Source organism: Hesperophylax consimilis, chromosome 18 (genome assembly GCF_061612785.1).
Source record: "Hesperophylax consimilis isolate HC1 chromosome 18, BYU_Hcon_1.0, whole genome shotgun sequence".
NCBI lineage: Eukaryota > Metazoa > Arthropoda > Insecta > Trichoptera > Limnephilidae > Hesperophylax > Hesperophylax consimilis.
Window position 1 is genome coordinate 16,967,623 of NC_142853.1, and position 25,962 is coordinate 16,993,584.

The following is a 25,962-nucleotide window of genomic DNA, read 5'->3' on the forward strand; positions in this document are numbered from 1 at the left end:
TACGTTTTTCGATTCGTTCCATTGCCATCTAGCGTCCAAATGAGAAGCTATTGTATGTACCTACCGTGTGTCACTTTCAATTTTGTCCCAAACTAATCTCCTTTATTTCTCTTTGCTGTAGAGGCAAAGGAGGTAAACACTATCATGTTTGACGTATCATACTAGAGATGGGCGAAGCGGCTCAGTTGAGGGAGCCGGTTCACTGGGTCCCGTTCACCTGAAAGATCCGCTTCAGTGAACCGGCTCGATTGAACCCCCCCCCCCCCCCCTCCCCCCTCCATAAATAAAATAAAAACAAAGTTCTTCGCGATAAAAGAATACATACGTGTAGTCGTCGATATTATACAAAGGTACAGATATTGAAATCGACATGTGTTCTACACTCTACAGTGTCCTAAGATGTTTAAGATTCGCTAGTGAAATTTATTTTAATTGTACATTGTGACCGAAATCAAATTGGATCGTTTATTATACAATGTGCTATTTTTATGTTTTGGTGAAATTAAAAGTATTTATTATTTTTTTTTGGTAAACTAATATTTAAGACAAGATTTTTTATGCATAGCACAAAGGGTAACAATTATTTTATAAGCAATAATTATTAGCCTGAAACACTAGTATATATTGAATTATTTCGCGGATAAGAGATGTGTCATGTATCTTTTATCAGGAGATTTTTCAATGTGGATGAGTGTTTTAGGCTAATAATTATTGATAAAATAAAATACTTTTTTGTTTTAAAACCACGATATTTATTAATTTAAGAACCGACCGGTTTCGCTTTACTTAAGCATCATCAGGGTACAAATTAATACTAAACAAGAAGTACATAATGTGTGTATATATATAACAAAATATAGAGGGAGACAACATGATACAAATATAAGCAACACAAAGACGGTCATAAAATACATTAACATAAGTGCACAAGTAATGGAAAAACCGCTAGATAATTATGTAGACTAATGGGTTATATCAACTACTACGGTCTACATAATTATCTAGCGGTTTTTCCATTACTTGTGCACTTATGTTAATGTATTTTATGACCGTCTTTGTGTTGCTTATATTTGTATCATGTTGTCTCCCTCTATATTTTGTTATATATATACACACATTATGTACTTCTTGTTTAGTATTAATTTGTACCCTGATGATGCTTAAGTAAAGCGAAACCGGTCGGTTCTTAAATTAATAAATATCGTGGTTTTAAAACAAAAAAGTATTTTATTTTATTAAATATGTCAAACCACAAAGTGATTGCTTTCTACAATAATAATAATTATTGCTTATAAAATAAAAGTATTTAAACATGAAACCATGAGATTTCATTTTTCTTTTATAAAAGTTGCACTTAAAATATTTTTAGGGTTTTATGATGTTTCATAACAGGTTGCGTCTGACAAAGCTCCCTCCGGAAGAATGAGCTGAAAAGATAAATGCTTTAAAGGTCATTTCTCAGGACTGCGCTTCGTCAGATGGGACCTTGCTATCGTGAGGAAACATTCCGACATTTTTGCTTCTTTGGGAATATTATATATTTCGAAGACAAAATTTTGCCCAGAAAAATCGATCAATATATCGTATATTTATGATTACATTCAAAGGGGATTCCCAATTTTATTGGAATACCCTTTTATTAGAATGAAAAAATGAAATCGAGAAATCTTTTGTTTTGTTAGGTTTTTGGTACAAAACGTCAAACTTCAATCGTACGGTAATCGTTGAATCACGTTTCTTATCGCTTTTTAGTTTTTTTTTACCCGGAAAACATAATTACGAACTTTTTAATAGCTTTAATTTAAATTTACCATGATTTCCACAAGAAAAAAGAGTGAAATTTGGAATCATTTTTCTGCGGCCACAAAAATTGTCAGATGTGTTATTTTTAAATTAAAATCTATAATCTATATCAATAATATTGAAAAAATTTCTTCAAATTAAGTTTAAAAAAATCAATTGGTGAATGGAATCAAAATATAGAACAATGAAAATAAACTTAAATCTATTTTAAATTAATTCTGTCCCAAATAAGTGCAATAATAATATAAAAATTATGTTGTGAAACAAAATACTTCGGTGTGAGAATGATAGCTAAACGTCGTTCATGTAAGTACTCAATGCCAACATTACTTTTTTACGATTATTTCGATATCAATGATTAACTGAAAATAAACCATGAACATAATATAACTCTTCCTTGTTCCTGTTATAATAAACTAAATAAGTGCCGACACAACAACTAAAATGTTATGCAAGCGGGAATACCAGTATTATTATGTCATATATATGATCAATCCGGTCAGTACGTCAGTAGTGACCCGCGAGCCGTGAGATCCGTTGAACGATGTATGCGGATCTTCGTTCGCGAACGGGTGAGTCGGCTCTTCGGGTCTGGCGGGTCACCTGCTCACCGGCTCACCGTTCGCGAACGACTGAAGCGGGTCACCGGGTCACCGGCTCACCGGCTCTTCGTTCGCGAACGAGTGAAGCGGATCACCGGGTCACCGGGTCACCGGCTCACCGTTCCCGAACGGGTGAGTCACTACCGATCCGCGAACGAGTGAAGTGAGCGGATGATTTGGGAACCGGATCTTACGGATCGGTGTAAAGATCCGGTTCACTGAGCCGACTCGTTCGCGAACGACTCACTTCTATATCATACAAAGTTTTCGGACATGACCACGGTGAGATAGAGATAGGGAGATGTGAAAAAATGTCAGTCGAAAGTTTATTTTGTGATAAACGATAGCAATCTTGAACTTGAATATTGGTTCGCCAAATTATGTTTATCATTGTTGACGTAATTTGCATGGAATAATTTATTTAAAATGTCCAATTCTATGGATATCGTATTGAAAGAAATCGCAAACAATTCATTAAACCATGACAAACATATTCAAATAAAGTGACAATTAGTTTATGTTAAAAGAGAGAAAAATAAAGAGGTTAAAAACGATATTTTAAAACGAAAAGTTATAATTTTCGTCAGTGGTTTTGCGGGTGCATTAAAATTAACGTTTTGCTTTCATTGTTTCTTTTTTTATCGACTTATAATCAATGGACTGAGGTTGGAGTTAGTGATTTAAAAACTTTTAGGAGGAAATGATCTTTCAAAAGAAAAAAAACATTAATTAGTTATATGTGTAAATAACTAAATAAATAATCTTAAATTTAAAAAAATATATTGTACTACTGGCTTCAGAATATGTGAATACCGGCAAATTAATTACATTTACAAGCAATTATTAGCCTGAAACACTCATCCACATTGAAAAATCTCCTGATAAAAGATACATGACGCCAACGGGACACGAACCCGTGTCCCTTCGATTTCCGGTCGACAGCTCTGACCACTGAGCTATGGCGGCTTATCTCTTACCCGCGAAATGATTCAATATATACTAGTGTTTCATTCAACAATTACTGCTTGTTACATTTTTTCACCTGAAAACAACCAACTTTATTTTTGAATGAGTGTTTCAGGCGAATAATTGCTTGTAAAAATAATTGTTACCCTTTGTGCTATGCATAAAAAAATCTTGTCTTAAAAAACATTAGTTTTTCACAAAAAAAAAAATAATAATTACATACATTGGCGTTTTTTATAATATTCACTACGCATTAGCAATATATTCATATTATATTTCCGATTAAACTACCACTTCTGGGCTCCTAGAGCCGCTTCTGGTGATAATATTAACAAATATAAATTAAATAATAATAATAAATTTTATTTTATTAATTATGTGAAATTTGTGAAAAACATAGGTACCTACAAGCGACAGGCCTTCATAAGGACATGGCAATCGAGTCGTGTTTAAATAACAGCTGTTGTTATAACTACAGTTCTAATCCTTATCAGATCCTTTATTATGGTAATCAGAGAGACAATGCTCATTTTTATGTGCAGCTTAAATATAATTCTTATTATTGTATTGATTTGTGGGTATACCCAATAGCATGTTGAAAGTTCGCTAGGAGATAACATGAATGTAAGGAGGTAAGTCTTACTCAACATGGATTCCGTGATAACAATATCCTTGCATATAATTTACAGTTCGCAGTCGTGATTCTCATTAGATGAGGAAATGGAGTCGATATTGTTTTATCTGAGCTGTGTGAACTGTGCCATTTTAATAGACCCTTTGAATTAACCTAACTAAATGCTACTTATCCTAACATTATTATTTCGCCCTAAAGAAAGCATTTAAAATTTAGAAAAAAATGTTACACACTGTAAAGAGACAAGGTTCTTGTATTTGGTAAAGAAATTTATGCTTACTTACTTTAAATCGTAAAATAAAATAATTACAGTGGAGTAGTGAAAATCCGAAGCAGTTGCGAAAAATTAGTAATACATGGTAATGGATATGAGTAATTAGAAAACGCAAGATTTGTGGAAAGCAGAAAAGAAGGATGGTTATTATATAGTAAGTTAATTTGTCAATTCAAACTGAAATTCACAAATATTTTCGATTATTTTTAGTTTTAGAGGAAAGTTGTTAAAGTCAGTTATTCCTAGAAAAAGGTAGGTATTTTGAATACCCTTAGTGTTGATTACATGTTTTATTTTTCTTTTAAATATAAATCTTTTTATTAATTTCCAGCCCTCTCCTATCGTAGGTTGGCTATCATCGGTGGTGGCTTTATCACCCTGCAGACCGCAGACCGGAACAACTCTGAATTGCATTAGTGTCAGTTACACAGATTATGAAGCTGTTAACCTGAAAATCAAAAATTATAATTTGTCCAATATTTTTGAAAACCTCTTCGATATTAATTTGTTTCCACTTTTTTAAATTACCTTAACGTACAAGTAACTAAAAATCTATTTTTCGCCGATGCTAATAAGATATTTATTTATAGTAACATTAAACGTGCCTGTGATTAAAAAAAATAACCGGAGAACTGCTTCTTATGCTGCGTATACATCCGCGAGCCCAACTGCCGAACTGACCTCAACTTATGGGAAAGAAACGTAGCAACCGCAAATGGCACGAAACGTGAATTTTTTTCTGGTTAAAGAAAAACAAACATTCCTGGGTTACGAATAATCTGACAGTATTTGAAAATCTCCTACAACCACCACAGTAAGCGGAAAATGGAAGAGTAATTGAACACACTACGCCTGGGCGGGACCCAAACTCAGCGACCGAATTGAAATGTAAATCATGTCAGGGAAATTAATTTTTAAGCCTAGTTTCAATATTTCACGCTACAATATATGCAGCCTATCGGTTCTTTAATGTATTCATAATAATTGTTTTATTATCTGTTACCCACACGAAAGATTAAATACTCTACCTATTTGTAGTAGTGCATTCGATTTACTCCAACACTTCTCGTGCGTGTTACGTACACGAATTTGGTTTTTACAACAAGAAAAAGTATCAAAACAGAAAATGTTTACAATAAGAAAAAGTATCAAAACACAACATTTTACCACGCTTTAATGCACGGAGATTTTCAGAGATAATTTGAGTCACATATTATTCAAATGATTTCAAGTTAACCCACAAATCCACGTGTTGTTCTTATTATAATTATATTGATGTATTGGTAATAATGATAATTTTACACCAGCGAAGGAGACAGGGGCGAAATTAGCATATTAGTAAGTGGGATTAAGGAAATCGATACATACTTGTATTCTTAGATGATTGTATAAGTTCAAAGTTTGACTAATTGCTTCTAATAACCGGCAATATTTTTGATTATCCAACCCATATTTACAAGTAGGAAAAAACATGTTGCGGCTTTGTTACTATGTAGTTTACGTCATAAATTAGAATCAACCACCTGCCCAAGACATGTATTAAAGTGGAGCGGTCATTTCCAGCAATAATTCATGTATTTCAAGTCAATCAGTTTTGGCACAAAATTCAAACTATAGGTTGCATAGCGTTAGTAACACGGTTTTACGCCATATCGTGTTGGATTGGACAATCTACCCCACGACAGGAGTCCGCGCTCACTGTAAAACAAATATTATATATTACACAGATTGACGTAGATTAATTGATAAGAGGTATAATTCCATGCGTGCTTCGGGCTTCGATTCTCAAACTTCTCGAAATAATTGTATGTCATTGTTAAAAACACCAACGGTCGGCTAAGAACGAAACCTAAAACATTTTTTCGATATTTTTATGTTTACGAGAGATTGACAGATTATTGAAGTACGATTAGAGCAGCGGTTTTCAAAATGGGGGTTGCGAGTGATCAACAAATAAAATTAGAAAAATACGTTTTTACATTATTATAAGAAGCAAACTTTGACCTGTAATTTTGCAGGTAATTTTGTTTATTTGTCTCTAACGAAAATAAAAATTGTACCCATTTAATACAAATGAACGCGACGAGTGCGATTGTTTTTCTTCAACTAATTTATCAAAGCTTGGCTCTGTGTTCGAGACACAGAGTATGTTAGTTTGTTTCCATATTTCGTTTTTATTGCAACCATGGAAGAAAAATGCGCTTTAGCAATCTGATATTTATGAGAAGTGTATAAATATATCAAAGTAAATACCTATTGCTCTGTAATTACTTTCATAGTACCTTAAGTTCTTACTTTGTACTCTTGTAATTATATACGATTATTAAACTCCTTTGTGCAACAGAACTCTCATCGTATCGTTCATACTCAGTTTATTATGTTATGTACTATACGCTTATTATTGTACTCCCGAACAACATACCTATAATAAAGAGTACACGTAAAAGCCTTCAAGGCGTGAATAAATAAATAAAATTAAAACATAAAAAGGCTGGGGGGGGTCGCGTGTAGGCGAATTAATTTGTTTTACCAAAAAGGGGTCGCGCCTTTAAAAAGTTTAAGAACCGCTGGATTAAAGTATCGATTTTAACGCAATGCAAATTATTATTGAAAAAATAATACATGTTTTGGGATTTACCCAGTAATGTTACTTTGATGCATTTTTTCTACGTCTGATTAAAAGAGCACAAAACACTGTTGCCTCTTAGAAATGCATTGCCGGAATGAGGGTTCACAGGAGTTAGTTTGCTCACCAAGTTTGACCCAAACGCGATGTCAACTCGGCCACCGACCGGTGGTGTCAGGTTGTAGCCCCCTACCACATCAATAAACAGTGATGTGGTAGGGGGCACGATAATTTTAAATATTGGTTTCTATTTAAGTAAAGTTCATCAAATCACAAAAATGAATTTATCACAAATTTGTGTGTGTTATATTCTTAGATTTTGTGAAATAAAAGTTATTTGCCACTATTATTATTAGATATATTAGATGAAGATGAAGATCAAATATAGTCACGTTATTCGTAACCCGGAAATATTACTCTTTATTTTGTATTATTATTATAATTGTAACATAGTATAACATAAAGTATATAATTGTAACATAGTATAATATAATAATCGACATAATTGCGAAAAATCCCGATGATTTACAAGACGCCTTCATAAATCTAGAAAGTTCTGCCAAAAATATGGATCTTGTAGTAAACCAGCAGAAGACCAAATACATGGCCTTAGGATGTACCCAACAAACCCCATCTCTCGTATGTGGAAGCCAAATTTTTGAAACGGTACCAAGATTCACATACCTGGGCTCCCTGATAACAAACAATAACAACACTACAGAGGAGATCCAGAAGCGCATCGTGAATGCAAACCGCTGCTATTTCCGCCTACAAAAACAAATAAAATCCAGACTGCTTTCCAGTACCACCAAGGTATTAGTGTACAAAACACTAATTAGACCAGTGCTTCGGACCGGTTCTAGAAAATGGATTTTGGCGCAGACATTATAACGATGAGCTGTATACTCTGTTTAAGGAGCTAAACGTCACAAAGTTCATAAAACTGGGAAGACTTAGTAAATATAAAATTAGTGAAGACTGAATTTTTTTTAAATCCTAATTTGACAAATAATGATCCACGCGCCCAGGGGTAAGTACCAATGTAAACCCGATTTAACTAAACCAACGCTGAGTCACGCCGAACATGGCATAACTCCAATATTTAGGAAAGCATACATGTATCATCAACAATTTTCACGAAAGATTTTTTCGGAAATATTAATGATGAAATTTTTATAATAGGTACAATTTAGGTATCCAAAATTGCGTAAATATTAATAGTAAAAATAGTCAAGTTGCGCCCATGGATTTTTATCTTTACAGTGCGTTCCGAGCGAGTAAGTACCTAACCGGTAATCACTTTGAAAACAAACTAAAATGAACGCTGAATTTGTTTCGTACATTTATTATAACTTTTTTCCGTTTAAATGTTGTCATTGTCTTTACGGACCGCTTCCTTTCTCGCTGCAAAATAAGTAAAAAAAATAATTATTATTTACTTAAAAATATTTTAGCCAGACGATTTTTTTAATCATGAAACACAAGTCATGTAAAAACTTTCTTCGTCTAATGCAATATTAATTGTTGCTATTTTGTGAATGATATTTTGTGAATATTATTATTAAAGGTTTTTTACATAATAATTGTGTGTTTATAGATCACGTCACCTCTAAAACAAAACATTGCTCGAAACCATTATAGTCGTAGAATAAACATGTGTTTTGCGATTAAAAAGTCTGGCCAAGTCTGTTTTGGGCCTTAAAATTCCAATGCAAAACGAACATTGTGAAATTCAAATGGGATTACGATATACGATGTCAGGCAAGGGAAAGAGATACAAATGCGCAAGGAAGGGATTTCTAGCGTTCTTATTTATTCTATCGCTATAACTACGTGTAGTAAACAGGTTTGAATAGCCAGATACCTACTCGTACATCCTACATACCAACCTTGCTTTTCTGTTAATCTTTTAGTCCAGGAAGTTATTGCCATATTTCTACGGGCTCCGAGCATTCGAAGTTTATATCAAATACCTAAAATAAAACATAGGTAATATCACATTCGGCAGCACTCAGTTGTTTTATAAGAACAAATATCTCCTTTGTCTGAACTTTAACTGTTGAATAAATTCGTTGCAAAAATACATAGAACCAAAAAAGTGCGATGTTTTATGTTCCATGCGTATAAAAAAGAAAATTATTATTTATGTCTATAAATTATATATTATTAAAGTAACAATTTATTAATCGTTACAAATATGAGGTGATTGCGCAATACCCGTGGCGTGCACTCACCTTATTTTCTGATTTCCAAGATTTTTGCAATAAAAAGTTTATCATAAATTTATAACTATCCAAAAACATTTTAAAACAATTTAAAATAAATTAAGTGAAAATTAATCACAAGGGGATACCTTTATTTACGAAATAAATGTAGAAGAAGATGTATTCAGAATTGATGACAATCAGACTCGGCTTGACATCATAATATGTATTAGTATTAGGTTCATAATTTTTTAACTTGAAAAAAGAAGCTATGAAATCAAAACGAAAAACAGTCAGAGAATGTCACGATCACGATGAATATACTTGAATCCACATTAAAATGACAAAAGTACAATACGGTGCCTTGTGCAGTGATCGGAGAACTTTAAGTGAAAGTGAAACACACATAATGTTCACGGTCATACTGCGAAATTTCCGACAAAGTTTTATGGTAAACAAATATTTTCATTTGTCGAAATAATTTATTTAATAATCGTTGGGAAATCAACAATTATTTAATCATTTTCTTACATTTTTACATTTTACATCAAAAATACAAACAATTTTAAATTTCCTCCTTGTGTGAAGAAATGGAGAGAATCAACAGAAAATAATTATATAAAACAAAAAACTATAATATAATAAGAATATAATACATAAAACAAATTGAATTCTTAACAGAAACAACAACAGAAAAGTTACTTATGAAAAAGACTACTCTGTGGACTTTTTATACTTTTTCGGTCTGCAATTGAAAACGTCCACTTTCGATATAATGCTTTGTAATTATTATATAGTCTGGTTCTAGCAATAATTTTGTTTTAAGTTTATTTTGTATTGATAACGAAGGTTTACTTTTTTCGCAAACCAAACGCAAAACTGTCTCTTTTCTTTTGAAATCAACGTCAAATCAGTCAAATTCTATAAATTCGTGGTATTTAGTTGAAACACAGTGAATAATATAGAAAATAACTATGGCATTGCATCCCATATCTTACAAAAATATATTCCGTCTCATGTCGTGCGTGTCAAGTGCAGACAATGGTCCAGGGCAGTGGTTCTTAACCGGTGTTCCCCGGAACACAAATTAATGTTCTGCGGAACACAATATTCCGCGAATCAATTATTGCAAGTGTACCGCGACATTAGGAAACGGCTTGCTAGCTAGGAAACCACGCTTCAATGAACTTTAGCGTGATTGAGTGCGCTCGGTAACTCTACATTAAACAAGGTAAAAAAAATCCAAATGTCTTATTAAATAGCACAATTTTATTTTTTAAGGAAATGTATTAAAATCAAAGAGTTATTAACGACAGCAAAGTTACTTGTTGGATAACCCAAAAAATGAAAGGGTGGCTAAATCACGCCATACTTGACCTGATAAGGGCTCGAATCGCAGTAAAAATGATTTAAAGAAGACGAATTTGAATGAATTAAACAGTTTTATTACTTGATTATCCAACGTTACCTGAAATCCAGGGGAAGATGGATCGCCCTAATGATAGCTAGCTTTCGATTAGAGGGGCCACCAGAAGAAGGTGAATTTAATAATAGCTTGGTTCGGTTTTAACAATTTTCAAAATATTTCGTGGCATTCAGAACAAGCGAGGAATATGCTAGAAATTTATATATATATTTAAATCACCGCGGAGCAAAAAGCTAAATAAATTTCTCCCAATAGGTGGAATCACTAGTCTAAGTCCGTCTGATTATTAGATTCTTACTCGCCAGTTTAGCGTAGGTATAGTACATCCGTTTAACTGTATTAACGCTAATTAGTGAGTAATAACCTAACAAGTAATACTGGAATGTAATCAGACAGACTTTGACCAGCGATTTCTTAGCTTTTAGATATGTATTTAGCGATTATATTTTAAAAAAAGGGCTTAACCCTGGTTTAACGATATATACGTTATAAGTTAATCTGTTGAAAAGTGTACCACGATTTCGAACATGTTAAGAGCCACTGGTCTAGTGAAGATACGCACATTTTAGGTAAATAAATGAACTTCTTTTTAGTAATTAAGTACCTCAGTAGATTCTAAGAGTATAAAAGGTAAAAATTGCAATTTCACATGTCAGTGAGTGCGTATAACTCGTGAGGAAACTTTTCGTTAAACCGAGCATCCGACATGAAGGCTCTGGTTAGTGGATTCATTATATTAAGTTCGAAATCTGATTTAGTAATTTCTAAATTTGATTTAGTTATTAAAGTGTGAGATTTGATTTAGTTATTTAAGTCTGAAATCCGATTTAGTAATTAAAGTTTAAAATCAGATTTCGATATTAGAGTTTGTTTGTGTCTTGTTTAAAAATAAATATCCTGATTGGAAAAACTACCGATAATGTAGGCATTTTTTCAAAGACTTCTCATTTATTTTTATGTGACACTGCTTGGCATGAATAACTAGTAGCCTAGCGCTACGGCATTCCATTTGGGGAATGTAGTGAGGCTAAATAAAGTGGGGGAGTGAAAGGAGAAGTTAAGAGGAAGGTTGGGAAATATCCGGGTATCTGGACTTTACACAAAGCCGTTTAGGTGATTAAATTATCTTATTAGTTCGTATACTTAAATATACTAAATGTATCCAGAATTTACTTACATTCTTGTATCTCTAAATAGTATAAAATAAAGTCGCTTTCCGCGTCTGTCTGTTTGTGCGCTTAGTTATTCTAAACTACGTGACGGATTTTGATGGAGTTTTTACTATTATTTATAAAACGTCTTCCGGAAGGTTTATATATATAATACATACATATTATTTTATAGAAAGTAGAGAAAAGTCAATGTTTTGTAATCAAGTCGAAAATAAAACTTTTGGGGGCTTACATTGTTAACGCTTAAATAAGCCGACGTAGCTCAGTGGTCCAGAGAACCTGACCGGACATCAGATCATTTATTTTTACTCGGGAGATATTTTCAATTTGTATTGATATTTCAGGCGACTATTTGTTGCTTATAATAATTTATAAAACGAAAGTTTTTTTTAGATGAGGTAGGAACGTATATGTATAAATGCTTTCATATTTATGCTTTTATTTGGCTAGCCGATGCATTTAGCGTCGCATTTCACACAAATAAAAACTATTGTTAAAAATGTTACTAATACAACAATTAAACATTCCCAACTAAATAGCCATTTACCATTCTCATCTGCTCAGTGCGAAATAAATCTCTTTCTATCTCAGTTGGAAAAAAGCAATTAGGCACATTTGCCCATGCACAAAAAGTTTGTATAAGTGTAACAAATTGATTTCATGGCAATTTATTTGGACAAAATCGATTGAAAAAAAAAATTGTGCCTAATATCCGCGTAAAAAATAAACGCTTTATTATTTCAAAAGGGTTGAGCTTTTGGAGGCGAGTGTATTTAGTGATTAATATTTGTTATATATTTTTAAAATCAAAGGAGCAACTATTTAGTTTGTTAAAAAAAATACTTACCATTATTGAAAACAAATTTCTGGCAAAGAAATGCTTTGAATTTATGAATAAATTGAAATGTATTATTATTTTAAAGGTATTTTTAAACATAATTATGGTTTCCGGTTTTCTCTTTAAATTTCTTTTTAATCTGAAACCGCATAACAGTCCCAGCTGCTCCCAACCGTCTGGGGCCAGTGAGACTATGGCATCCCCAATTGCAGTATGTTGTGAGGCTGCATGTAGCGGGGAGGGGAAGGAGATGGGGAAGAGGGAGGTGGGAAAGTACCTGGCTATTCAGATCTGGTCACCAAACACGACCAAAGCCATTTCTAGCAATGTATCATTTCTGAATGGTGGTCTTACACCAGGGCGATACTGAGAGTATCTTACACTCTGGAACGAGCTGCAAATATGCTGTATATTATTATAAATCAGTAGTTCGTGAAATAAAACAAATTTATCAAATGAAATTTATTTGGATGGATTTCAACCCACGACTTCCCGCTTGCTAGTTAACAGCCTTATCCTTCGACCACGGAATAATATGTTATATCAAATATGTTCAAAGGAGGTGTTAATTAATTTATTTTATTAAAGTACGCTTTTTTGCAAGGTATGTTTATGTACGTACGCAATATGTACGTTTAATGTCTGACAGCGATTTTTTGTAGATTATACAATGGAACCTGTCCTATTTCGTGTTCAAAATGTATGGTATTTTTTTACAGTATTCTGTGGAACATATCCACCGTGTAAAAACAGGATCAATGTGTGCATACATTTAAAAAAAAAAAGTGATAAAAACGATTTACAACAATGTGTTTTTCTGTTCAACAGATGGGATTGATACTTACCCTGGTGACTCTAACTTCAACCGAAGATGCTCCCAACTATGCGCTGGACTATCCCTACCCTTACAGAAGTAGACACCCAGGAATTGGATACAATACAGCACCTGTGTACCATTACATCTACCATACCAAACCACCAAACACCTTTTCCTATAATCCCGAATTTACATCACTAAACACAGGATTTAAACGGATTAACTTAGGACTTACATCAAACTCATTAGGACTTGCATCGAACAATATACAAATTGTATCACATAATGCGGGTTTGGCGAACAACGTAGGACTTACGCCAACTTATCCCGGATTTCCAAGATACAATGCTGGACTAACGCCTCAAAACCAAGGACAAGGAAGTTTTGTATCATACAATCCGGGATTAACATCAAACTATGGATTTACACCACATCATCCCGGATTCACGCAGTATAATTCGGAACTTTCACCAACAGGGCTGTACGGCTACAAGATCCCAATAGCCAAAGCTCAGACAGCTCTGGTGGCAAGATATTTAGCAGTGCCCTTGGCTTTGCAAAGAAATCATTATTCCTTACCGGGCAGAAGACAAAATTTCAACTACTATTCGTCAACAGTTAAGCCATATACGTTTCAAGAGAATGGCCTGCAATTTGTGAGATGAAAATAAATTTCAAATATTAATTTACTAACTATCTTTAACTACGTATAGAGTAAATGTTGATTATTTTTAATTTTCATTACATAATTGATCAGCTAAATAAAATTAAAAAATAGACAGATAAATCTATGCTAGCAGTCGGGTATGGATAACGGAATTAAAACTTGGAAAATCTAAATTTGTGATACTATGTGACCCAATGTACTGCAGGATCAACAGTATATGAGTGTTACTAGTCTGGGTTTTGTGAAGAGAACTGTGAAGTTCGATGGACTTTATTGCTAGGTCTATTATTAAAAGGGAAAAATTATAATTTGCTTAACCTGTTCCTTGTGATAATCAAATGTAAAAAAAATTACATTAGAAAGTTTCGTTGCATTGTAAAAAATATTTATTGTAAGTAGGTACTGTAATTTCTTGGTAAAAAGGTAACAAATATTTTTTTTAAAGTAATATGTACACACTTTATAATGTTCACACCAATGGGGGCTCGAGCACTTCTTCGACGGTGGGGACCAGATTTTTCTACGCGTATCTCTTTACTCGAAGAATATGTAAAATTTCTCCAAAAAAATGATCACGGACAAGTGATGCACCCATCTAACACAAAACATATTTTTTAAATCTCCCTAGATATATGTATACCAATTTATAACACAGAATAATAAAAATAGCGCCATATCTTAATTTGACCATGTAAACAACATGCAAAACAAGCAAACCGTCTTATTCTTGCAAGGGAATTTTAAAATCTGTCCCCAAACTCCATGAGATTCACATACAAGTGCACATGTGCGGTAGGGCGAAATTCCTAAGAAACCAATGCAAATGCACTAAATACGAATTTCAAGCGAAAAAGCCTGGTGACGTTCCCTGACTGCGCTGTGCGCACTTGGTATGACCTATGCTCAGCTAAGCTCAAGTTGTGTGTTGTGTATTATTGTGAATGTATGCATGTACCCTTTGGTAAACTAAAAGAAAGGTCGCGGAGTGGACATCATTTGGAGCAAGGCTGCCCAACCCCAGGCCCGCGGGCCTGAGTTGAACGAATTATAAGTGGCCCGCGTGAACCATTTTCAAAAAACCCGCCAATTTGAAAAAGTGTCGCGGGCCCGCGGTAAAACAAACAATGCAGCTTGCGTTCGGTCACCAGTGTTGCCAACGAAGGTGATTTATCGCTATTTAGGCTACTCAGAACGAAAATCAGCGACGAAAAAATCTAACCTGTTGAACTTACTTTTTAAACAAAAATACACCGGTTTTTGATACAATATTTTTTGCGTCCGAAATGGAATCCTGTAGCTACCCCCCCCCCATGGAATTCGAAAAATTGTTGTGGGGAATCACATATGATGTTTTTGGGTGCGCGGAATTTTTTCTCAGCGAAGTTCCGTAACAACCCCCCCCCCCTCATTCACTCATTTTGATTTTTTTTTGTGGGGAATTATGTTTTATAGAAATTCTCTAACAACCCCCCCTCCCATGGAAATAGGAACCGTCAGGTATTCAGTGGCCCGCCAGTGATTCAAAATCGTCAATTTCGCCCAACTGTTAAAAAGGTTGGGCAGCCTTGATTTGGAGCTTACTTCCGCAACAATTTTTTGTATTATATTTCTGCAATTATTAAAGCGTTTATTTCAGAATTCATTCATTTTGATGAAGACAAAGTTTAAAAACTATTTTGGTCTTTAAGGAAGTCTCGGGAATATCTGGTGGGGAATAACCCCATCGTCCCTATATGAAGAACTGCCACTGGTTCCTACATAAGAAGTTTTCACATCAGACAGTATTTGGTTTTTACGGTACCTTGAAAACATTAATTAACAAATAACCTAATTGAACCCACAAAATAAGTTTTTTCTATGTCCTTAAAAATCATACATAACCGAGTTTCACTGTACAGAGAATCCCACATTAAATAGTAAGTTTTTAGCAAGTGTTCGGTAATTACCGTTTGTGCCTAAAGCATCGGGAAGGCCCTAATGCATTGAGTATGCCTAATTACGGAGGCAATCGAAATTCGCAAAAACCCATAAATATTAATAGGGATAGGGCAAAACTTAATACATAGTTCTCAGAATCGGGCATTAGATAGTTATTACAAAACTAAGCGGCGAAAACCACATTAAGAGGATTAACATAGGCAATACCATATCGCTTCTAAACAAATAAAAACAATTTTCTTCACAATCAACATAATATCTGCCTTGATGATGGACACTGGAAGGCTATCTGAAACATTTGACTAAAAGAGGAAGCGCAACACGGAATAATACCCCAAAAATCAATCACAATCCATATATAGTACTTTTAGCATTGAAAATCTCAAATCACAATGTTTTATTTGTCATATACGCTGAGTGAAACTGAGTGGGTGAAAATTTAGTACAAATCATATATGTATTATGTACACAAAACTTATTGAAAAAATTACATTTTAGAAGCTATATAGCTGTAATAACTAGAGATCGGATAAAATTCATTTTCATATTTTAGCTGGCGAGAATAGCATAAAAAGCATAGATATAAATAACGAATTCCCCATCCAATTCAACATCCCATATTCCTAAAAAGGATAATATATATATCAATAAATTATATATGAATAATGAACCCATTCAAGGACTTATCAGTATGCAATTGGTCATTGGCGCATAAACACTACACCCAGCAAAAAGATTACAAGATTACACAATGAAACAAATACCAAATAAAACCAATATTTGAAATAAAGATTTGTTTTATTTCCACTTCTGACCACCTTAAAAATGTGTCAAAAATAACCAACTTTAAAACACTGAATTTATCAAATGAAAAACACAATGTCTCAAACTTTCACTTTGTTCCCGGCCAGCGCAACGACACTCGATACAACAATATAATATATTATGTAGAATGAAGTAATTAATAGTAATATATTATATTAGTTGTAGTAAAGGATATATTGGGGTTATATCTAGACGGAGGTGAGCAGGGTGAGCTTCTCATTGAGTTGTAGTTGAATCTTGATGAGCTGGGAGAGCGTGATGACCATGAGCAGGTCCTTGACATTGGTGTTGAACATGTTGCTGAAGGTCTCGTTGGACATGTTGGGCACGGAGTTAATAAGGTCAAGCAGGGACCGGCCCACCGCATTGTCGGCGGCTTGCTTGTCGGCTAGCACGTCCTCCACGTACGATAGCACCTGCAAACACCAACATTATTAGAAAGAGTACTTACAATCATTTTTTTATTTGCCCCACAATTTTTAATGAGACTAATTTCATTTTGACAGTTCATAAAGGCTACAAATAAAATAAGAAATAATGTAGTTGGGGAATGCACAACTCCACAGTATCTATGGACATTTCAAAGGAATTGACACCGAGAATGAATCAGTCATTTAATTTGCTTATAAAGTGAACTGTGTATGCTCGAATAAATGCATTTTTTAATACTGGCCAAGTGACCTGATCGGGGTAAACATTTTTCAAAATATGTCTCCAAAATAATCCCATTTCATTATGCCATCAAGTAGATTTAACGGTCAGTAAAATTGCTCTTTACCAAAAGTTTGGAGACATATTTGCATATAACAATTTGAGATGATGAATTACCGTCTCCAGAAGTGTGCTTAGCTTGGCAGAGGCCTCCGCCACCTGCGTTAGGTCCATCATGGGCTGCACCTGGCGAGTGCGTCCCTCGCGGCTCATGCTCATGGTCTTCTGGCACAGCTGCAGGCCTACCAACTGGAATGGAACAAGCGTGGTTAGAATTGGTACTGTATCAAAATACAACTAGCCATTGAAAATAACAGTTAGATGACGCCAACGCCCCAAAACTATTTATGGAAAATTTGTATCGATATAATTGATAATATCAGGAACTACCATAGACATATGAATATTAGTAGACCTGCCCTAAGTGATTAAAAGCGTATTATCCCCACTCCCCATACCGGTTCCATTGGAGCCGGCTGTGCTCGCGTATGGCCTCAAGTGAAATTTGAAAACGTGACGTCATCATTCTTGTGCGAACTATGGTCGAGGCATCATCGGTTCATTTTACGAAATAACACGGCAAAATGTTGACTTGTACTATGAAAACTTGTAAAAATAGATGTGAAAAAGAGAATAAACCCAATTGTCGTATTACATTCCATATATAAGCATTATTTTACTTTATTTTAAGCATATTCACATCGTATAATATAGATCAGTTGTTACTATCACATCGAGAAACGTCTGGACGCGAAACACAAAGCTGGTTGGTTGCTGGGAAGTAAATTATGAACATTTATAAAAGTGTCTTAACTTAAATACTTAAACGAAATATTCGACTCTGAAAATAGAACCGAATTTTTTTGCCGAATTTGGACTTCGCAAATTTGTTCATAACAACGTGGTGAGTAATTTGCGCTCCCATGTAAAAATGTCTATTCATTCAAAAGCAGATTTTACTTTTAAGAAGTAAATGGTGATATTATAATGCGAGATGCCTATTTACTGTCAGATTGATTTATTGACGAATCACAGTCAGCTTCACTCCCTTCGTTCTTCAACAGTTGATTTTACCCCTCGCCATTATCTTCTCGTCTATTAATTCCTATGTCTGTGGGAACTACGTACAAATATCATTCAACGCAACAAATTCTATGATTATGTATGGTTTTAGCAAAATTAAAAGGGATTATTTGGAATGGAAATGAAATTTTGTTTAGAAAAGGGAGTAAGTTAGTACCCGCTGTGAACATCAATCATATTATAAGTTTTTCAGTAACCGGATTTGTTGTACACATTTTATTTTTAATCAATTTTTAGTTTGAATCAATCACATATTTATGCAAGCGTAAATTTGTTTACATTTTCTGCTACTTTTATTTCCTTTAGTAATTTTCCAAATATCTTAATTGTATGGGTATAGCCCCCAATGATCTCACAGCGGCGCAGACAAAGTTAAGACAATCGCACAAACCTCAGGCTCGTAGGTGGTGACCTCCACATTGATAGGCGTGAACATGCAGCCGGGCTTGCCCTTGGGCACGCCGAGCGCCACGCAAACGTAGGCACGCAGCCCCATGCGCGCTCCCTGCAGCCCCGTGTCCAGCGTAAGATGCACTGGGTTGTTGCACTCGCGCGCATAATACTCGTGGATCACCGACGAGTGGTTGGTCACCTCATTGCCCGTCGCCCACCATCCTGGAACACCATAAACAAAATGATTATTATAAAACTAGGATATTACATAAATGAGTTCTACCAAAAATCTTTAGACCTGGAAATGGATCCTAGAGCATGAGACCGTTGTAAGATTCTGTAGGTTCCAAAGACTTAGAACAAAAAGATGGGCTAGACCATGTAGAAAGATTTCCAGATGAAAGGATGACAAAACTCTTGACTATGTGGATGCCCCAGTGGAAGCAACCCAGAAACAGACCGAGGAAGAGGTGGATAGACTGGGTAGAAAAGGATTGGAGCAGGAAGGGATGGACTGAGGACTGGAGGCAAATGGCGAGAAATAGCACCCAACGGAGAGTGCCATGATAACATAAATAATTGGCTTATAGAAAAAGGCTGAGAAAGCATAAATCTATTTTCAATGCCGCTCTCACTGGGAAATACCTTTATCGAGACATCTGTAATAATAGATACATAATTTGGGAGTATTTAGCAGTAAATGTAAAGAAATATTAGCAAATAAATTACTGATAACTCAAAATGCATAATTGCTAACTTATGTCGTCACCACTTACAATCAGTTAATTAGATGGTAATTATTGGAGATCGCTGGCCATGCTAAATACAGTAAATACGAATATTGTTTAAATAAAACCTTTTGGTTCACCTTAATTACTATAAAAGGAAACTATCTGCATTTGGGAAATTTTTAATTTTAACATTCTAATTTTTGATTATGTAAAATGAAAATTGTATGGGATGACAACCATTGCCAATAATTTCTGTCAACGATATTTTCATATGTTGGTATTACCGATACTTCACGCGGGGCTAGAAGAAACGTTAGTACCATTTAATTCATGCATATTAGGTAGACACTATTTTAGCGGAACACTCGAAATTACGTTTAATTAAATTAGGGTATTAAGGCAAGTTTTAATATTTTTCAATTCTATATATTTTTGTATGTAAAAAAAAAACTAACCCAACTCTCCTTAACTGATCTAACCTAACCTAACCTAACCTAACCTAACCTAACCTAACCTAACCTAACCTAACCTAACCTAACCTAACCTAACCTAACCTAACCTAACCTAACCTAACCTAACCTAACCTAACCTAACCTAACCTAACCTAACCTAACCTAACCTAACCTAACCTAACCTAAACTAACCTATCTTAACATATCCTATCATATTCCTTATAGCAGGAATACCAACACAAGAAAACGTCATCAACAATCATTTTGGCTGTCATCCCATACAGCGAAAGCGAATTTTCATTTTACGTAAATCCCAAATGCAGATAGTTTCCTTGTACAGTAATTAAGTTAAATCAAAAGGTTTCATTTATAAAACAATCGTATATGGCATGGCCAGCGATCTCGAATAATTACCAATTAGATTGAGACAAAATTAAGACAAATAATAACATGGGAAATGGAATCAGTTGGAATAATAATCTATCACAATTAACTATGTATTTAATTTACATATTAATGACATGCGGTGAAAGCATCTCAAAATATGAAACAATGGGAGTTATCGCTTATAAAAAATATATTTTCCAATTTTCACTGCTAAAAGGTCACAGGGCAATGTTGTCTACATTGAAAAGTGACAGTCATCCATGTTTTGTGATGTATTGTTGATTAGAAAGGAATAATCACTAACCGATAATATTTTCGGTGGAGTTGACCCGACGATTGAGTTCGTACACATCCATGGCATAGTTGAGTTCGGCTTCGACCTGGTCGGCATGTTCTTTGTGGGGCACGCAGAAACAATTAGTCACCTCGGCTACTCCTTTATCCACAGAACCTGAGAGAATATAAACAAACAATTAATAAGTAATTTAATTAAATAATTCTCCGGTGCCATCGTTTACACTGATAATTAGCTGACGGACTAACAACAACCTTATGGATTGTGAATCTGACAGCCGATTCTGCCACATGTCATTTAACAGTCTACTCAAAGTATTTCACAAATAATGGTGGATACATTATAATTACATACCTAATAAGGTTCCGATAACTCTGTGAGAGTCTGCATTTCGACGCTCATAAGCATCAACAATTTGAAATAATACTATTGGGTGCACCTTCACAACTAAGTTAAGCGCCATTTTGGACGTGAAAGAATGTGAGGTTAGTTTTGTGTTGCCATTTGCCATAAATCATAAATAAACCACTCTCCCATAAATACTACAAGAAACTTGCAGCAGTTGCCATAGATGAACATATTTTTTTCGCTATTTTCGAGCTTGGCATACCTTACCTGCAAAGTAGAGAATAATTTCTACAAAAAAAATTGGTTCCGGTTGATATTCATATGTCTGTGGTTCCATAATATTTCATCAAAATGAAAATTCAACACACCTTTAAAAAGTGATATAGAGTCATTAAAAGTGATGAAACAAAAACTAGGTTTAATAGTTACCTATGTAACTTATTTTTGTTTCATCACTTTATATCATTTTTTGGAGGTGTGTCGAATTGTCATTTTGATGACATACCCGGTCACCAAAAAAAAAAAAATCGTTATTTACTTTTGTACAATCATTGTTCATCAACAATAATTCTTGATAAAGTCGTTGAATTCCGCAAAAATATATACATAAACCTTGGTTTCAACTTAACTACCACAATAACTAACTATTTATGTCGTGGGAAAGTTGCATTGATGTTTCATTTTTTTCATATCCCTTGCATTTCAAAATGTAAGGCAATGTAAGGTGTATAAGCAATACAAAAAAAACAAGTTCTAAGCTGTTGAATTTAATTAACACCTCCCTAATTGAGAATAACTCGTCTTTAGGGAGGGAGTTATCTTCATTAGATATTTAAGTTGATTATTATTTTTTGGTAAACTAATGTTTAAGACAAGATTTTTTAATGCATAGCACAAAGGGTAACAATTATTTTATAAGCAATAATTATTAGCCTGAAACACTCATCCACATTGAAAAATCTCCTGATAAAAGATACATGACGCCAACGGGACAAAAAACGGGAAAAAATGTAACAAGCAGTAATTGTTGAATGACACACTAGTATATATTGAATTATTTCGCAGATAAGAGATAAGCCGCCATAGCTCAGTGGTCAGAGCTGTCGACCGGAAATCGAAAGTCCCGTTGGCGTCATGCATCTTTTATCAGGAGATTTTTCAATGTGGATGAGTGTTTCAGGCTAATAATTATTGCTTATAAAATAATATTTAAGTTGAAATCAAATGTGGTTTTTTAAAGCATTTGCACACAACGTAATTCGACAACTTTACCAAGTGCTTATAAATAATTTTATTTGAAAATTCAAAAAAGATAGTTTGCCTTTTAATTATATTAAAATTTGCTGAGCATGAGTAAAACTAAGATTATCCATTTCGAAATCTATACATAAATTAATTATAATAATAGTTGACTTAATAGATAGGTGCGGACATTGTTGTATTATTGCTTCAAACGAATATTAAATAGTTTCTTACTTTTTGTCTCTCTCTTCCCGCATGGACCACTACACTATGGAGACCATCATAAATTCTAAAAGTGTAGGTACAGTAAAATATGTCATATTATATAAATTAAAATTTATTATGCAAAATAACAAACTACAAAAGGTATAATTCATAGGCACAGCCAATTTCATACAGCTGATCCGATTAACAATTATGTAAAGTAAATATTATAATATTTAAGGACATTATATTGCAGTGTAAATATACCTACCCAAGAGATAGACAGAGGATAAAGCAGACGAGATATTTAATTTATGTAAAGTAATCATTTGGTCTATTGACATTTTTTCAAAAGGAATGTTTTTAGTGATGACAGTAGGTAATCGACATAAACCGAAGACACCGCGCAGAAAAGTAAAGTTTAATCTGATTTGCAGCGCAGCCACTGTGGGAATTTTCTGTGCAGGGTCTACGGTTTATGTCGATCGCTTACCGATACCGACCCAATGGGAAGAACAGCTTTAGTAGTGGAAACAGGTTCATAATATTGGGTGCAGCAAAACAGACATTGCAGTTTTGAAGGGCTATTAAAAATGTACACCAGAACTTACAAAAATGGGGTTTATTTTATTTTATTTGCTACATCATGCCGTTTTATGCATCAAGTCCTGAAGATGACATCATTATGATACCCCAGCAGCGATACATTGATGAAGGCGAATTCTAAGTGTTCGGCTGCATTTGTCGATTTCCTCCTGAATTCTTCGAAGGTGTGAGGCCAATGCTTAAAAACATTTTCCTTAATAGCCTCACAGGAAGAAGTCGCAAATACTAAAATCAGGTGACCACGTGGGTCACCCCACTATACCGCTCAGACAGACGAGGCGCACAGGGAACATCTGTAGCAGTTTCTTCATTGAAACTCAAGCAGTATGGGTCGTAGCACCATCCCGTTGAAACCAGATCTGTTTCCTCAAAAGAAAAAGGAAAAGTTCTTAAATGTTTGCAAAAGTAGGAAAGGGGAGAATGAGAGGGAGGGGGTTACTGTTGGAATATTATCTAAATATTACCTACTAGAAGTGACAAATAATATCAATAATAACTTTTACTCGCATTAAATTGATAATGTTGACGTTATCTTATTTGTTCAGTTTTTTAGTTGATAAAAATGAATTTTAAAATGATAAAACACCTTTTAGTCAACAATAATATATTTATTAAAATGCAAATATCAATGATAATAATTATTAATACAAACAGGCATGCTAAAAATAAAGTACAGTAAAAATAATATTGTTGGTAATAAATTTATAAGTAAAGCAATGTGGAATTAAGCACGTAAATGGAGATCCTACATTAAAAAGCGAAAACATATCATTGAAAGTGAAGCTGTGTTATGAAAATAGATATTTTATAAATTTTTTTTATCAATCTGGAACATGAAACAAGAGTTTAATTGGTTTGTTAATAATTAGTACAACCCACATAAAATACCGTGATTTATACGTGAATTGCTTTTAATATCTCAGACAATGGTTGAAACATTGCCAAAACTAGGCCATCAAACAAGTACGCAAATATCATATACATCACTAAAAAGTTATTTAAAATATTATTTGGACTCGGGGGGAAAAAAATTTCACAAAAGAATTTGAAAAAGAAGACTAAATTAAATACAAACACTATACGTGATAATCTCCACCAACTAATTTTTCATCTGATAACCATGAAACTAAATAATTAGAAGAATCTCGGCTCAGCCACAAAACGCTCATTACCAATCCTTCAAAGAATCCTATACCAATTCCGCCAAAAATATCCAATAGAAAATGTTTTTCTGCAACAACTCTAGATATTGCCATGGTCACAAGCCAGGCTAGTAATGGCGGGATACATATGATGGGCAGAGGATTGACATACACAAATATGTAGACGAGCATCGCAGCGCGGCTGGCGTGACCCGAAGGGAAGGAGAACTTATCGGGTCCAATGTCATTCGTGGGAGACGGCCTTCTCCTTCTGGTCAGCGCTTTTAAAAATGCGATACAAATTATATCTAGAATCAGAGCCATAAGTAGATTCATCTGCAATTGGTACAGATCCTCATTGCCTAGCAGCCAAATGGAGCCGACGACACACACAAGCCAAACTATCCCGTGACAGGAGATCTCTAAAAGTTTCTGGTGAACTTTCAAAGAACGGAAGATTGTTATGTCTTTTGCCTTTGACAGAAAAGTCCTCGTCAATTGTACATCTTTGGAAAGAACCCGTTTCAGCATTGGATGCACTTTCCTCTTTTCCTCGTAGTCTTCGGATTTATACTTCATTGCGATGGCATAAATTTAAAATAAAACACTCGAGAATATACAGAGATAAAGTCGTACTGGTAAATTGCACTGTATTGTATTAAACTAACACTTTAACAGGCTAAAAATAACTTCTAGCTTTTCTTATTTATGTGGCTTATGTGATCAGTCGAAAAAGGATGACGAATCGCACAAATAAAATCAAAGATCAAAGTGACATTTAAAATACGTGAACAAAAATAATAGTGTTGCCAGCCTAATATTTTTTCGAGACTTGCATGATAAAAACGAAATAAATAGTTATTTTTTCGCCTTCAGATTTCGTATATTAATATTTTCTCCTTGTTGCAGACTTTATTCAAACAAAAAAACGCATTGCTAAATCAAAAGATCATCAAACCTATTAATTCTTTTGAAACATGGTATTTTATAAAACGGCTTGAAAAATATGTGTTTTTCTTGCTGAAATCTGAAGGGGTAATAATTAGACATTGGATTATATATGCATTTGCATATTTGCATATGCAAATGCATATAACTCTCTAATTACGACGTTAATGCATATTTCAGCCTTTTTTCCCAAATCGTGCATATTTCGTTTAATAGCGGGAGGTATCATCTACGTATAGGGAGCTAGGTAATTGACAGTTCTGAGACCATTGCAATTCACTCAAGCAAGCTAGCATTTGAAGACGCATCCATTAAACAGAATATCGCCCTCATCTCAACACATTTCCACAAGTTATCAGATACCATAAAAAATTGGTAACAAAAAACCTTCCTCTAATTAAAGCAATAGAAATACTGGAAACAATGATCGAATTCGCCAACGCCCTTCCTAATTCAATATCAGAAAAGATTCGTAAAAAGTTAGACTCTATTTTGCTTAAAAACCCGAGTCTTGAAGATATGAAGAACATTAATGCCTACATCAACGACACAGGTCATACCCTGCCTAAACAGATATCTCCAGAAATGGCGCCAAATTTTAATTTTTGTCCAATGACGTCAGTTGACG

The 25,962-nt window shown here is 34.2% G+C and overlaps 2 protein-coding genes across 2 annotated transcripts; both read right to left on the bottom strand.

The window, feature by feature from the left end:
• Positions 1-16,742: 16,742 nt before the first annotated feature.
• On the bottom strand, positions 16,743-21,349 carry eIF3f1 (eukaryotic translation initiation factor 3 subunit f1). Its single transcript, XM_089642392.1, has 5 exons — positions 21,199-21,349; positions 20,854-21,000; positions 18,978-19,201; positions 17,621-17,752; positions 16,743-17,208 (listed from the first exon to the last, which is right to left on the bottom strand). The coding sequence occupies exons 1-5, from the start codon at positions 21,305-21,307 to the stop codon at positions 16,981-16,983; spliced, it is 840 nt and encodes a 279-aa protein (XP_089498518.1). The 5' UTR covers positions 21,308-21,349; the 3' UTR covers positions 16,743-16,980.
• Positions 21,350-23,874: 2,525 nt separating this feature from the next.
• Positions 23,875-25,156, bottom strand: LOC149415447 (polyisoprenoid diphosphate/phosphate phosphohydrolase PLPP6). The gene has a single exon (XM_089642393.1). The coding sequence runs from the start codon at positions 24,963-24,965 to the stop codon at positions 24,321-24,323; it is 645 nt and encodes a 214-aa protein (XP_089498519.1). The 5' UTR covers positions 24,966-25,156; the 3' UTR covers positions 23,875-24,320.
• Between the last annotated feature and the right edge of the window lie 806 nt (positions 25,157-25,962).